At 39.8% G+C, this 15331-nt stretch overlaps 1 protein-coding gene across 11 annotated transcripts in view; it reads left to right on the top strand.

Annotated features, from left to right (window-relative positions):
* DLC1 (DLC1 Rho GTPase activating protein) overlaps positions 1 to 15331 on the top strand; it is a 416507-nt gene that overhangs the window by 359940 nt on the left and 41236 nt on the right. The window contains exon 1 of one of the 11 annotated variants that reach the window (XM_064477495.1): positions 12115 to 12544. The exons of 8 other annotated variants lie outside the window; for them this stretch is intronic. In XM_064477495.1, coding sequence (XP_064333565.1) covers positions 12508 to 12544 — 37 coding nt within the window. In that variant the 5' untranslated portion in view covers positions 12115 to 12507. Of the gene's footprint in view, positions 1 to 12114; positions 12545 to 12572; positions 12722 to 15331 lie in introns of those variants that run through there. 2 more of the 11 variants (XM_010995696.3, XM_031440202.2) reach the window with 2 other exon arrangements.

Here is a 15331-nt window from a genome sequence, read left to right as displayed (position 1 = left end):
TATTTAAAATTATAAGTAAAAATATTTAAAATGTATATTGTTGTTACTGACTTCTAACTTAATTGTGTTTTGATCAGAGAATGTGACTGTTCCGGTTATCTGTTTCTGTATAAGAAATTATCCCAAGACAGGGACATAAAACAACAGTAGTTGGTTATGCATTTTCCTCGTGGATCTGGGAATTGCCTGGACTCGGCAAGGCATTCCGTGGCATTCCTCAGGGTCTCTTGGGCAGTTGCAGTCAAATGTTAGCTGGAGTTAGCCTCTCTCAAAGGCTTCTCCTTTCATATGACTGGTGCCTGGGCTGGGAAAACTGAAAACAGCTGTGGGCTAAAACAGCTGGAGTTCCTCCGGCATCTCTCTCTCTGTCTCTCTCTGGCCTTTCCTTTTGGAGGCTCCACATCAGAGACTTGGGATAGCGAAACTTCTTACATGGAAGACTCCAGCATGAGCAAGTGTCCAAAGAAAACTTGCTGAAGCTACAGGACCTCTAATCCACCTTGGAAGTAAAGCAGTTTTTTGTGCCACAGTCCAGTCATTGAACATTACAAGGACCACTTGGGTTCAAGGAGAGGGGACACTGATTCCATCATTTGATAAGAGGACTGCAAAAGACTTTGTGACATGTTTTAAAACCACCACAGTGCTTGATATGATACCACTTCTTTAAAATGTGTTGAGATTTGCTTTATGGTTTAGTATATGATCAGTGGTTTTGTTCTGTTTTGTTTGTTTGGTCTTACAGGGTTGCAGGTCTTGTAGGGTTGAGAGTGTATATGTTCTAATTGATGGGTACAGATCATCTATAACACATAGTCATTAAAACTTTTCTATTTTACTTTTTTTGTCTGCTCAGCCTATCCAGAATTCAGAGAAGTCTGTTAAAATCTCTCACCTACATGATATTTGTCAGTTTCACCCTCTAATTCTACCAATATTTGCTTTGTAAATTTTGAGGTTATTTTACTAGGGGCACACAGCTTCATAATAATTTCATTTTCATTATTAAATGAGCTTTTTAGTGTTGTGTAGTAACTCTCTTCACTGTTTATAATCCTCTTGAATTAAAGCCTTTTATTTCTATTTATGTAACTACTCTAATTTTTTTTCTCAAGTATTTGCTTGGTATATTTTCTATCCTTTTACTTTCAGCCTTTCCATATCCCAATCTTTTTAATTGCTCAAGTAAACAATATATATCTAGGTTTTTATTTATTTATTTTTTTTGGAGAACAAAATAATCTATCAGTTTTGGCTCTTAAGTGGCAACTTGAGACCATTTATATTTATTATTAGTACTGATAAATACTGATCTATTTGAACATATATGCCCCTTATTTTGTATTTTTCATTTGACCTGCTCTCTCCTATGCCTTTATCCTTTGCCTTTTTTGCTTCAAAACGTTTAAATCTCTTTGCTTTCTCATTCCAGTTTTTCCCTATACTAGTTTGGAAGTAACACACTATTTCTGTTCTTTTAGAGATTATTCTTGAAATTTTGTTATGCATACTCAAAAAATAAATATAAGGACCTTAGAACACTCTACTCCAATTATTCCCTCCTGACTTACTGTTGTCTCTGTAGTTTTTTTTTTAACCTCTACAAATTAGACCTGTTATCAACATTTCTATTTTCTGTAGATAGTTTTTTTCCCCAACTTACCTGCATTTTACCAGTTTTTTTGCTCTCCCTTCTTCCTTGAACATCACACTTTTGAGGTCATTTTCCCTTTTCTGTAAGTACATCTTTCAAAATCTCCATTAGTAAAGATGTATTGGTGGTTAACTTCTTCTGTTCTTATTTTTCTGAAAATGTCTTTCACCTTCTTTCTTAAAAATTTGTTTTTATGGGCACATAGTTCAAAGTTATCTTCTCTCTCTGTTTCTCACTGTCAACTTGAAGATATTCCAATATCCTCTGGCTTGCATTTTTGCTGTTGTGAAGTATGCATCAGTCTAATTGAGGTGATTTTTCTGCAGGTGATCTCTCTTTTCTTTCTAGCTTCTTTGAGATTTTTTTCTTTTTAAAGTATTCTGCAACTGCCTAGGTGTAGATTTCTTTGTATTTATTCTGCTTGGTATACTTTGTGCTTCCTGTACATGTGAATTCATGTCTTTCATCAGTTCTGAAAAATCCTCAGTCACTGTGAACTCAAACATTGAATCTTTGCTCCGTTCTCTATATTTATTCTTTCTAGGACAGCAAAACACTTATGTTTGACCTTATAATTTGATATTCCTTGTCCTCCTAAAGCTTCTGTTACATTTTTAATAAGCTTTATATTTTCTGACAGACGAAAGTTTACAGAGAAATTAAGAAATAGATTAAGAGATGTCTCGTATAACCCCAACCTTTCCCCCGCATGCATAGCCTCCCTCTTTATCAACATCCCCAACAAGAGTGGTACATTTAGTACAGTTGATGAATCTACAGGGTCACATTATTATCACCCAATGTCCATAGTTTACGTTAGGATTCACTCTTGATGTTGTACATTCCATGGGTTTGGATAAATGTATGATGACAAGTATACACCATTATAGTATCATACAGAGTAGTGTTACTGCCCCCAGAGTTCTTATATATAGCACCTATTCATTCCTCCCTCCCTCCTAACCCCTGGACCCCTGGCAACTACTGATCTTTTTACTGCCTTCATAGTTTCATCTTTTCCAGAATGTAAAATAGTTGGGCTATAAAAGAAAAAAAAATTGGGGGAGAGGGTAGAAGGAAGATGAGAGAAGAAAAAGATTAGAAGAAAATACAATAAAATATCTTGCTCAGTTATTGACTGTCTATATTCACTCCTATAGGAATTCCTGTTATAGGAAATGAAATTTGTATTTAAGAGCACTGTGCAAATGAAGAGTTTTGTTACACACCATACAGATAATGGCTCAGATGTAGCAGGTTGTAGTGCATACAAACAAGACAGCCAGCACACATGTTGTCATCTTTTTATTAGTTTGATAGTTGTTTTAAAAGTGTTTGTGTTGCTGTGAGGAAAGGCATGGGTAAAAAATGTTCTATCAGTAATACTTGGGGATGGTGGTTTCATATTCTTTTATAATAATCATAATTTGTTTCTTGGAAGGGAGAATAAATTTAGAAGAGAGACTAAATGTATGAAAAATGGAAAGTTACTCTTAATGAAAAGTGTGAAAGAAATCATACAAATAGAAACACTCTGTTTAAAAATCTGGGTGGGAAGATTAAAATCAAAATACAATTGGAAAATTAGAGCAGTGACACAGAAAAAAAGGAAAAGGAAGAGTTTGATTTTAAGAAGGTCATTTGAGTTGAAGAGCCTTGAAATTCTACCAAACCAAACTGCATGGTCTGAATTTCATGAGCAAGTATAAGGACCACACCACATACCTTGTGAGGCCTCGGTAATAGTAAAGAGAGTTGTCCAGGGAGGAGAAAAGCTTTACTTGTGGATTTCTGAGAAATGTTGCTTTGGTACATGAGAAACCAGCTGTCAAGGGAAAAGAGTTCTACCGTAGCCTGTGCCATCCTGGGATTTGCAGCAGTACACTCAGTGGGCCACTGTGTTCTGTTTTGAATTGGTGTGAGGCTTGATGGCCTTGACTGGATGCTCCTTCTTTTCCACCATTTTTTTAAAATTAGTGGAATTTTTAAGGTTGGATATATTAGAGCCCTATACAAGGAAGTGAATGTGAATATAAATTCAGTGTTACACTGTAAATCGGGACAAACTAGAGCCTGCAGGTGGCTGAGGGGACTTGAGAGAACATCTGGTCCAATCCCTTCATTTTACATTTGAAGAAAGGGGAGAACTGAAATCCTGCTCCAGGTTCACTTAGTTTTACTTTAAAGCCCTAGACATGATTATCATTTCAGAGGGACTCAGATTCAAGTTCTTGCTTCCCTGTTATTAGCAGAAAAATCAAGCAAGCTACATAACTTCTCAGAGTTGAATTCCTTATCTGTGATAACAGTATGCAGCTCCAAATTATATTGTGTATTCAACTTAAAAATCCTTAAATGATTCAGTATCCTTGTTTTGCTGTGTAAATTATATCTATTTTTATGTCTACATAATAAAATATACATACTTATATACAATGTATGTAATATATAATTCATTGGATATCATATATTATATATGTGTGTATATATATATTTTAAAAATAAACCAAAGAGCAAGAGATATTATTATGTGAGCAGCTCAAGGCCACAGATAGTACCTGTGACCAGGTCAGGAACATGATTTAGATCAGCATTCTTTGTTCTACCCATGCGTGGACTTAAGGACCCTCACAGATTCATTTTTCTAATTCAGATCTGGAGAATTCTGTTATGAAATTCAGTGGGCTTTTCTAATTTTTATTTTGCTTTTTATTTTATGTTTGTTATGTCAACCCATCAAAAAGATGACCATAATCAGTATAGAAAAATCTGTTTGTCCAACAGTAGAATATTTGTGTAAGAGTGATCCAGTCATGTCTGTTATCTCCTGACACATCCTCAAACGTCAGTCTTTCACAATGTGTGATTCTTATTGCCAGGACTACTTTTAAAAATGCCTTATTTGTTGCCTTGCAGTTCCCTCCTGCACAGCTTAGTTCAACTAAATCCATAAGAGATAACTGACTGAGTTAGTTATGCATGAAAAGCCAAGCTTGACGACTAACTGCAGCTTCATTCTCCTGTTGGCCATTAAAGTAAGTTAATGATCTGGAGCTGTGTAGGGGTTTCCAGAAATAACACTGTAATGGCCAACATGCTGTAGTTAGCAGCTGAGAAAAAGAACTGTTTATTATTTTTCAGGCAGTTGCCCAAACCCATGCCATACTATTTTTTATTCTAAGACCAAATCTACTATGAAGAAAAGCAACACATTACAACTCAAATGAACACAAACCATGTCCTTAGTGAAAACAAACTTATGAGTGATTTCATGTAGACTTTCAAAACTATGGTAGAGAATTTTCTTTGAGCAGATTGCTTTCAAATGATACTGATTTAAAAGTCAGAATTTAGAAGGAACCACATGAATGGCTCTTTTGAACAAGGAGATAGAGAGCAATACTAAAAATAATTTTTTGCCCACAAGGTGAAAGGCTAAAAAATGGCTATCTTGGCATTGGACTTAGTTCCAGAAACCTCTTAGGTGCTCCAAGATTTATTTATCAGTAGATATATATGCACACACTCACATACATACATATGGAAAATTTGAAAATCAAAAAGTTTCTCAAAAATTCAGTACCTCTGGGTCTCCAACTTATACCCTGACTCTGCCAGCCTTTTGCAGTGGATCTTTATGGAGGCATAAAGGCATCTATTTGTGATGCTAGAGGAGATAGGAAAATCAAATAAGACAGCTAGAATATTTCTTTGAGTAAACAATGAAACCTGTAACTAGAAATAAAGCAAAAATCCCACCCATTAAATGACCTTGTTTTGTAAACTGATTTTGTGTCTTAGCATTTCTGGCTTCATACCATATAGGGAAAACTATTTAAGTAAATTTCTAGTTAATCATTAAAAAGAACAAATAAGTAAGATCTTTGAATTTTGTTTTAATCTTGTTAGTTTTTTAATGTCATAAATAAGCGTAAAAGGCAATTAACAAACTAGTAAAAATATTTTTATAATAAATGACAGATAGTTAATATGTTTAAGAAAAGACAAAACGCTTCATCAAAAAGAAGAGCTATAGAATTAAATTACCTAATTACCTAAAAATTACCACCTGTTAATAAACATGAAAATATTCAACCAATATAACAAAGGACCAGACACAATAGGACAAATACTGTATGATTACACTTACATAAGGTGCATGGAATAATGAAGTTCCTAGAGCCAACAAGTAGAACGGTGGTTACCAGGGACTGGGATGGAGGAGAATGGGGAATTATTGTTAAATAGATACAGAGCTTCAGCTGGGGAAGATGGAAAAGCTCTGGAGATGGATAGTGATCATAGTTACCCAACAGTGTGAATGTACTTCATGCTATTGACCTGTGGACTTAAAAATGGTTAAAATAAATTTTATGTTATGGATGTTTTACTATAATAAAAAATTATCCAGTTTAGTATTCAAACAAGTGTAGACTTGAATAATAATGAGATAATATATTTTTGCTAATTAAATAGCAATAGAAACAGAAATTATAATGCTGGCAATACTTAATGTGAAAAGAAATTCAAACACTGGTGAAAATGTAGAATAGATAAAAAAAAAAATTTCTGGATGCCAGCCTGGAAGTCATATCAAATGTTCTAATACTCTTTGACCTCTTAATTCAAAGTAAGTGAATATGCCCAAGGAAATTATCATTCTTGTTCTTTAGAATTTATTATACAATAATGTTCAATAAAGAAAAAATGGTGAAAAGTCTAAAGTTCAACATTAGTTGATTAATTTGTTATGTATCCATAAGACAGAATATGGAGCAACTATAAAAAGCCATATTCTTCAAGTATATTAAGTGAAATAAAATATTACAAAACAATATATACTATGATCCCAATTTTGTACAATAAAGTATCTGTCCTTAAAAAACAGACTGGGAAGAAAGATATAAAAATGTAATTCATCTGCAGTTGCCTCTGGTAGTGTGATTATAAGAAGGTTTAATTTTTTCTTTATACTTTTCCATATTTCTGAAACTTTAGCTATAAGTATTTTATAATCATAAAATTTACATAATAAGAAAGCAAAAGATTAAATATTATCAGTCCTTATAAAATAATGTTGTCCATCCTCAGCTTTCAATAAATTATTTGCTATAAGCTCAAAAAAAAAAAACCTGTTAAATCAAGGAAAATGTCAGAATAAAGAATCAAAAGCATGCCATTAAAATTGGCGAATTCAGTGAGGAAGTAGCCCAGTTTCTTTTGTGGATTCAAAAAGAATCACAATTTTTACTTTTCCCTAGCTTGATCTTCATGTTGTCAGAGGCCTCTTGAAAAAATCAGAATCCTCATGGAAGATCCACTGGAAATTGGGGCGGCAGAGGCACTGACTAGTGTCCCAGGGTCACTTCTCTGCTGTTTTCAGCAGTGAGGCCTTGGGCTGATCAACTACCTGTGCTATTAAATGAAATAGCCTTTCAAAGGAGAATCTACTGTGAATACAGTAATTATCTTAGGAAAGAATGCCCACTGATTTCTCAAATCAGGATTGAAAATTCAGTATGTCCAACCCACCAGTGAACTATCACAGAACCATACCTGTTTTGACTTTTCACCTAAGAGCTTTCTCCTCCAAGCCCTCTATGTTCTTTTTTTTTTCTTTTTTTGTCATTTACTGAAGTTTTTAAAAATTTGGATATAATGGACATATAACATTATATTAGTTTTAGGTGTAAAACGTAATGATTCAGTATAGGTATATATTGCAAAATGATCACCACAATGAGTCTGATTAACATCTATCACCACAAATCATTGCAAAATTTTTTTTCTTGTGGTGAGAACTTTCAAAATCTATTCTCTTAGCAACTTTCAAATATGTAGTACAGTATTATTAACTATAGTCACCATGCAGTACATGATATCCTAGGACTTAGTCATTACTGTTCATTTTTGTTGCATCAGCACACTGGCTTTTCTAGGGTTTAATAAATATTTGTTAAATGATAAAAGTTCTATGCCAGGCTGGTTCATATTTGGGGCTTCAGTGATTATCCAGAAAGTAGATTTATATTACATTTATGCAGGAACAAGGGACTTATCCCCTCTTAACTAAAACTGTCACTGATAGACCAAGTAACCTTCTCCATATTTTAAACTTTAGTTGTTCAAAATATGTAGTCTAAAAAAAGGTCTGACTGAATGAGAGCTATTCTAGGTCGAATTAAAAGAAGGCTAATTTATTTCAGCTCCTAAACCCTCTCTTTTTCTCCTCTTTCCCTATCCTACATCCCTGGCATCTGAGTTTCAAATATTTCTGAAAAGGCTAAATACCAGGGTTAGACAGTGGGAGAACTCAGACTTGGGTCACAGAAAATTAACCATAAATAAATGTTTTAAGGACCAGTCATTAAATTTCAAATTTAATTATTTCTCTGAAGTGGGTACTGTTTATAAATTATTTTCACAACTTTCTACTGTTTGTCATATTTCCTTTGAACATTACAAATAAACTATTTTCCGCACTCATTTCACAATGCTCCATTGAACACAAATTACATTACAACATTCTCCAAGCACAAGAGTGTTTTAGTTCCTATGGGAGAGAAATAAATTTCCAAAGAGATTGCTTGGCTTATATCACTGGAGCAAAGGCTTAAACTAGTTGCTACAGGGCTAAATGAAGCCCAAAGTTGAAATTACTTGGAATGGGTTTCAATTTTTTTTAATTGGTTGCCAGCATCTAAAAATTGGGACATGTGGTATAAAAATTTAGAAATCTAGGGGCTGTTGAAAAAAACCTTTAAACCCAGAATAATGGGTTGCTGTAACACAAGCCAACAGCCAAATGAGCCTCAGTAGCACTGCCCTCTTGGAGGGGTCCTGGGTTCCTCACTTCTTACCACCCCACCATAGCTTTTTTTCCTTGCCAGCATTACCTGCCTGAGTGCCTACGGACACCTGAGTTTTATTATTTTTTTTAATAGGAAAAAAAATAGGAAAAATGCAAGAGGGTGCCCTTGGGCAATTGCAATGATATCTAATATCATTTGTTAAAATAGAGTAGGAACCGGAGAGTAACCCACTCAAGTCACCCAGCTTTCTGTCAGGCAGTTTAGGAGTTGGCTATGTGATTTTTTCTTGCCTTGGTAGTATGACACTTGAATGTGAAGACTGTCAAGTAGAGAACAGGGTGTGGCTATCCCTGTGAATAGCTTCCCCGAAGCTGATGCTCCAGAACTGCGGAAGAGTGCCTAGGGAAGTGAAAAGCAGCAGATGTCCTCAGGGCAAATCTTTCTTCATTGTTTGTTTTAACCTGCCATTGAGAACAGATAATTAAGGGCAGCAACAAAAGAAACAAAACCTGGTGTAATTTGTAGGGTGGTGGTTGTTGTTGTTGTTGTTGTTGTTGTTGTTGTTGTTGTTGTTTAATAAATCTCATGTATTGAAGGGGTTTCAGAGTATGGTATACAGCTGGTGGGGAAATGGGCTACATTAATCCCTGCTGCTTAAGACTCCAGTGTTTCAGTACCCAAATCTCATGTCATGTGTCAGCTAACAAGCCCAGTCTCATGGCATCTTCCTATGACAGACAAATGAAGGTGATGAGTTGTAGATTAAATGGAGAAGAAGGACTCTGCGCTGTCCTGGGTTCCCTATTTCATCTGGTAAAGGATCACTGTTTGTTTAACTCTTAATGACTTTCCCACTTCTTCCTTCCCCCAATTTGTAAAGGCTTCTCAGATTCACAAAGGTTGAAGTCAAGGTCTTGTTTTTGTTTTCATCTCCTCCTGGATGATTATTTAAATACAAATTGCATGGCTTTGTTATATATATGGCTTAGTAATATATAATAATAATAATGTCTAGCTTCATCAAGTGCTTATTATGTGCTAAGCACTGATGTGCATGATCTTACTCAATCCTCATTAAAAACCTCGTGAGATACGCATTATTTCAACCTTTTTTTTCAAAGATGAAGAAACTGAAGTTTGGGAGGCTAAACAGTGTGTTCATCACACAGCTGGTAAGTGGCCTGTTCAAAAGTCCAACTTTCAACCACTGTTCTATCACTGTAGCAGTCTTCAAAATGTAGTATGTCCATTTCTAATGGGAGTAGAATTTATAAAATGGAATTTGGGATTTGACAGGCTGTATCAATAAGCCAAAGAAAGGAAGATGATGACATTCAGGGAAGGCCAAATGCAAACCAATGCATCACCAAGGAAAGTGTGTCTGGAGTTATTAGTGTTATTAGACAATGAGCATCCCACATCCCACAAACCTCCAGAGAAGTGGAGTGAAATTAGAGAAGATCCAGAGAAGACAACATCAATAATCAAAGAGAAAGGAATGAGGCTTGACAAGAAGAAACAAGAAGATTGGCAGGTTTTATTCTGGAAAGATGAATACTTAGTGGTAGTGGGGAGGCGCACATCAGGACTCCCGGAAACCTAATTCAGTTAAAACACAATTTCACCCAGCTAATAATAAACATTAAGAGCTTATTCTGAGAACTGATATACTTTGGAGGAGATGCTTAGATTACAAATATTTTTAAGGTTTGGATTGTTAACAAATAAGCAAAGTTTGTGTGTTTAGGAGATATAGTCATATTCCTATGTTCTAAGTTTGAAGTACCCACTGCATCCTGAGAGAAATTTTCAAAATGCACATCTGATCAAAGGATGCCTTCTTCGATTAAAATGGCTTCTCATTATTTATTGCTGTTAAGGATTTTAAAAAAAAGTCCTCAATACAGTCCTGCAGGGAATTAATTTGCCCTTACTTTTCCAGCCTCCCCTGAATCACACTCCTCCTTGCTGGCAACGCTGGGAATTTTGACAGTTCTCCCAGACTTCAGAGGGAAGTTCCCTCTTCTTGTCTTCTTGGGCCAGGCCAGGTCCCCACTTCCCAGGCCTTCACAGCACCTCTTTTTCATAAGACCCTGTTGTTTCCTCAGCAGACTTACACTCTAAGCAGGCTGAGGCAGGTCTGCCCTTGCTTAGCTCGGTGTCCCCAGCAGCTATAGCAGGTCAAAGCCCTGGAAATACCTGTTAAGTAGAGGAGCCCCATGCACCCCTGAGATGCCACTCTTCAGAGCCCAGTTCTGCTTTGGGTAAATTAGGGAGTCAGTGGTGGAGTGAGCATTTTTATTTTATTTTTGAAAAAGTAGGGTGAAAAAGAATCTTGTGTGTGTAATCTAAGACATGGCTATGAAATCAGTCCATTTTAAACTATAATTAAGAGACTAAATTTTCCCATTTGTATTTAACCCTATTTAAAAACAGACTTAGCTCTAAGGTTTTGTGTCCCCTCCTCTGCTTTATACACCTCCATCTAAGACACTATATATACTTCACTTACTTATTTTGCTTATTGTGCATCTTCCCCACTAGGAAGTAAATCCAGAGGGAAGGGAAATTTATCTTTTTTGCTCACTGCTTTATCTCCAGAGCCTGGAACAGTGTTTGGTACATGGTGAATAAATGCTCTGGATATACTTGTTGAATGAATGAGTTTTTGTTAGTAGTTTTGTTTACCCAGAGGTAATAGGCAGAAAGCATCAATTAGCCCCAAAGTAAATTTTCACGCAATTCTGAGTATTTAAAAATTTTAGGTATTGCAGTCACTTGTGATCTTTTAAAATGAGGCTTCCTTTTATATAAGGGGCCTTCAAATTACAGTGCATCAGAATCGCCTGAGGGCTCGTAAAAAAATGCAGATTCTCAACATGAGAGATTATAATTCTGCAGACTACAGTCCACTCTACCAGTTACAGGAGCTGCATTGGGTTATAGCCCATGGGCCGTGGTTTGGAAAACACTGGCTATGACTGCACACAGCGGATTCAACACGTGCTGAGTAAGAGCTGTCCCTCTCTACAGCAATGTCAACTACTTACATTGGCTCTGTATTCCTGCACTCTTCAGCAGTGAATGATGAATGTCCTAGGGACAGGTACACTTCTTCCCATTTAAAGGTGTGGAAACACTCATACACCCTCTGTTCCCCACTTCGTCTCCATTCCCAGGAATTTATGCGGTTCCTACCAGGATGAAGGGCAGAATGACATAGGTTTAAAAAAAAAAAAGTGTGCAAATCTACCAGTAAAAAGATACAGTGAAAGTGCGCGTTGTCCCAGTGTGGCGCCCAAACCTCACTAGCAAGTAAATGCCTTGTGGGTCTAACCTTTGCCTTTGCCCCGCTAGGCCAATAGTTGGAGACTTGTAGGCGCTTCCCCCTGCAGACCTCAGGCAGGGGCAAAGCATTCCAGCCCCGGGCGGAGGAGGAGCGGGAAGGGGCCAGGAGGGGCGGGGCCAGGGGACTGCTTGAGGAGGTGGCGGGCCAGCCCTGCAGTGGGGAGGAGGCGAGAGGCAGGGCAGACAGGGACCGGGCCGGGGTGGGGCAGTGAGGGGCGGGGCATTGAAGGGCGGGGCCGGGGGAGCGAGGTGGGGCTTGAGAATTGCGAGAGGCCCCTGCTGGCGACACTGGCGGCGAGGAGGAGGCGACCCGCCGGGCCTGGTCCCTCCCCTCGTGGGTGAGTGCTGCTTCAGCCGGGCGAGGCCAGCAGGCTACGCGGGAGGCAGAGCGCTCCAGCCGCTTCTGCGAAGGAGCTTCTCTCCGATCCTTGTCATGGCCGAACTCCCCTGCGGCAGGAGCCACCGCTCCCGGGCTTCTCGCCCTGCTCCCTGAGCACTGTCCCTTTTCGATCTCTGGAAAACTCCGCCTGCTTTCTGGGGCCTTGGCGAGGGGCACGGAGTGGCGATCAAGGATGCGCTGAGGACCACCAGGGCGCACGTCTTAAGTGCCGCCGTGGGTCCCGGCGCTGGAGCAGAGCTGCCTGGTGCTGCCTCGATTTCCCCCTGCGCGCCTGTCGTCCCCCGCAGCGCTTGATGTGCAGAGAGAAGCCGGACACCATGATCCTAACACGTAAGCTAGACTTGTGCCTTGCCGTCGGGCCGGCTTCGGGAGCCAGCTGCGGAGGGGACCTGCCTCGGAGGAAATGTCACCCTGCCTTGTCAAGTCGATGCCTGACGTTCTGTGCTTTTGCAGCGCTGTCCGAGGAGACTCGGAACCGAGTCGCCCGAGTTTCTTGGAGTGGAGGAGGTGGAGTGTGGGGAAAACAAGGGTCGTAGTCCGGGGAGGGAGGTCTTAATCTCGGGTAATGACTCCTGGGGACAGCGGGCTGGTGCTCTGGGTGGGCTCCGGGAAGGGCTGCGGGCTGAGGGGCGACCGTGACTGATGAAGTGAAACCACATTAGCTTCCAGCCTAGGCTCCGGGCGAAGGCCGGCCTGGGGGCTCAGGGTTGATTGGCTTCCTGCCCAGCCGAACTAGCGGCCCTATAATTCTTATTCTAAATCCCAGGCTGTGGCCTCTGACTCCAAGGGGCGCGGCGCGACCTCCTTTCCACTCTCGCCTTCGGGGACCGTTCCGGGCTCCGTACTGGCTGTCCTTCACCATCCAAGTACAAAAATCAACGCTGACTCCCCTTGAGAGTCTATTACTTAGGAATGTTCAGACCATAGTGGTCGTCGTCATCGTCGTCGTCGTCGTCGTCGTCGTTGTTGTTGTTGTTTAGACCATAGTGGTCGTTGTTGTTGTTGTTGTTGTTTAACTACTTGAAAGTAAATTCACCAAAAAATTGTCTTAGTTTCCAGCCGTTTTTGTTGAAATATTTTAAATGCTGAAAAATAACAGGCTTAGCCAGGGAAGTCTCTCTTTGGTGGTTGCCGGGCCAGGAGAGCGTTGGAGCTGTTTAGCCAGCCCCAGCGCTTGCATGTGGGGGCGCCTGCTGGAAGGCTGCAGCGTGCCTTCACGTGCTGGGCCGTTGGTCTGGGTTTCCTAAAATGCCCCATGGAAATGCCCACGCCCTTAGCTCGGGAGGAGGCGCCCGCGCGCCAGAGTCCCGGGGCCGGCGACAGGAAGGAAGCACGCCGCCCTATCTGAATTTTTTTGTAACAAGGTGAAGGCTGTTTAGACCCATGCCCCACTCTGTGCCCCTGTCCACACCTCCAACGTCTCGGGCCGAGCCTTTGATTCTTCAGGAGTTACACCTCTGGCCGGCGCAAACAGACGCCGCCACGTGTAACTACAGTCTTGGCGCGATCCTCCAGCGCGCAGCCCGGGTCATGTGGGGAGTCAGAGCGGACCCGGGGTGAGGTCCGCGCGGTGGGAATCCTGAGTCTGCAGCCTGCTAGCTGAGCGAATCCGGAAAGTGACACGACCTCTCTGTATCTCCTTTATCTGCAACGTGAGGGTAGTAACGTGTATACCGCGCGGGGAGGTGCTGAGGATCAAACGAGCTAATACAGTGTCTGGGACTATGGTTCAGTAAATACTCAATATGCTAATTGCTGTAGAAGGAAACCCCTCTGTGTAGTCATTAATCTGCACTGTGGAGAAGAAAACCTTGCCCCACGCTTGCTTTGACCGAGTCATTTTACACGCAACTCGGTTAGGAAATGGGTAAATTCTTAGGATTCAGAGGCTTCCTCAGCGATTGCGCTTGAGGTGGAGGAATGCAGCCCAGGCACAGCCATCGGTTACCGAAAGATTCATGAGGATGGCGTGTATGACGCATTTGGGTGGGAAAAAAAAATCACAGCTCTGGAGAAGGCAGAATACTGTCTCAGATTACATTTTTTGCAAAACTCTGTTTGCTGAAGGGATGAGGGGAAATAATAGCCCAGCAGAACTCTGGATGTAAATCTATCAGCAGCTCCAAGAGGTTGACTAATTGAGCATCCATCTGGACTGCAGGCTGGTCCTCTGCAGAGATAATTTGCCGACCATAAGTGTGAAAGTAATGGAGGCACCCAGTGCCATCTTGGCTTGCAGACTGCAGCAGATGGTCAGAGGGGTGCCCTGTAAGTCAATAGCCCCTCTAATAGAACTAAAGTCCTGGGAAATGAGTGTCGAATAGTTAGCAGATGTGCCTTCAGACGTTACTTCGAGACGTTATCTGAGAAAACGTTGGCCATTGCATGTATTAACTTTTATTGTGGCCTGCTAGATTTACAGCATGGCCCAAACCTGGGGTGCACACTTTTTTCATTAGCACTACTGTTCAGAGTTTAAAATGAAGCTCAGCAGACTGACTTTCTCTCCCAGCTGTTTTTAAAAATTTGCTTTTGACAAAAACAGATTTTATTTTAATTCAGGCTGAGTGACACCTTACACCAAACTGGCTGGATGCTCAAGAAAGGAGTCTGACTTGGTTTCCTTACTCCACAGAATCAGATTAAATAGCTTCCAATTTAATCTTTCCCTAGGGTAGATGAGAAATGTCATTTCAGTGAATTACCTGTGCCTAACTTCCTAATTGTAGATCTAATGAGAAACACCATTTAACTCCGTAAAGACTGAAAAGGTTTAACAGTTAAGTAATGAATTATGGTTAATTGAAGGCAGTGTTCCAAATTTTAATACACTGGACAAATCAAAGGATTTACCTATAGTCCTACAGCAAAGATGACGTGATGCCCCTTAAAACTAAAGAGTTTTTGTTTGTTTTGTTGTTGTTCTATATTGTAGTTCAAAAACCACAGACCAAGTGAAGCTTAAGGGCTTTTTCACATAAAAAAAGGGATGTTTGGTTGCTTCTGGAAAATATATAGATTAATAGAAAAACATTTTATAATTAAACAAGTTACCACTGTGAAGTGATTGAAAAATGTAGATAGTACTTAAACTCTTATGTGTAAAAACTAGTGTGG

Source organism: Camelus dromedarius, chromosome 22, assembly GCF_036321535.1.
Source record: "Camelus dromedarius isolate mCamDro1 chromosome 22, mCamDro1.pat, whole genome shotgun sequence".
In the NCBI taxonomy this organism is placed as follows: Eukaryota; Metazoa; Chordata; class Mammalia; order Artiodactyla; family Camelidae; genus Camelus; species Camelus dromedarius.
Note: the sequence above shows the minus strand (reverse complement) of the source record. Positions and strands in the feature narration are given on the sequence as shown.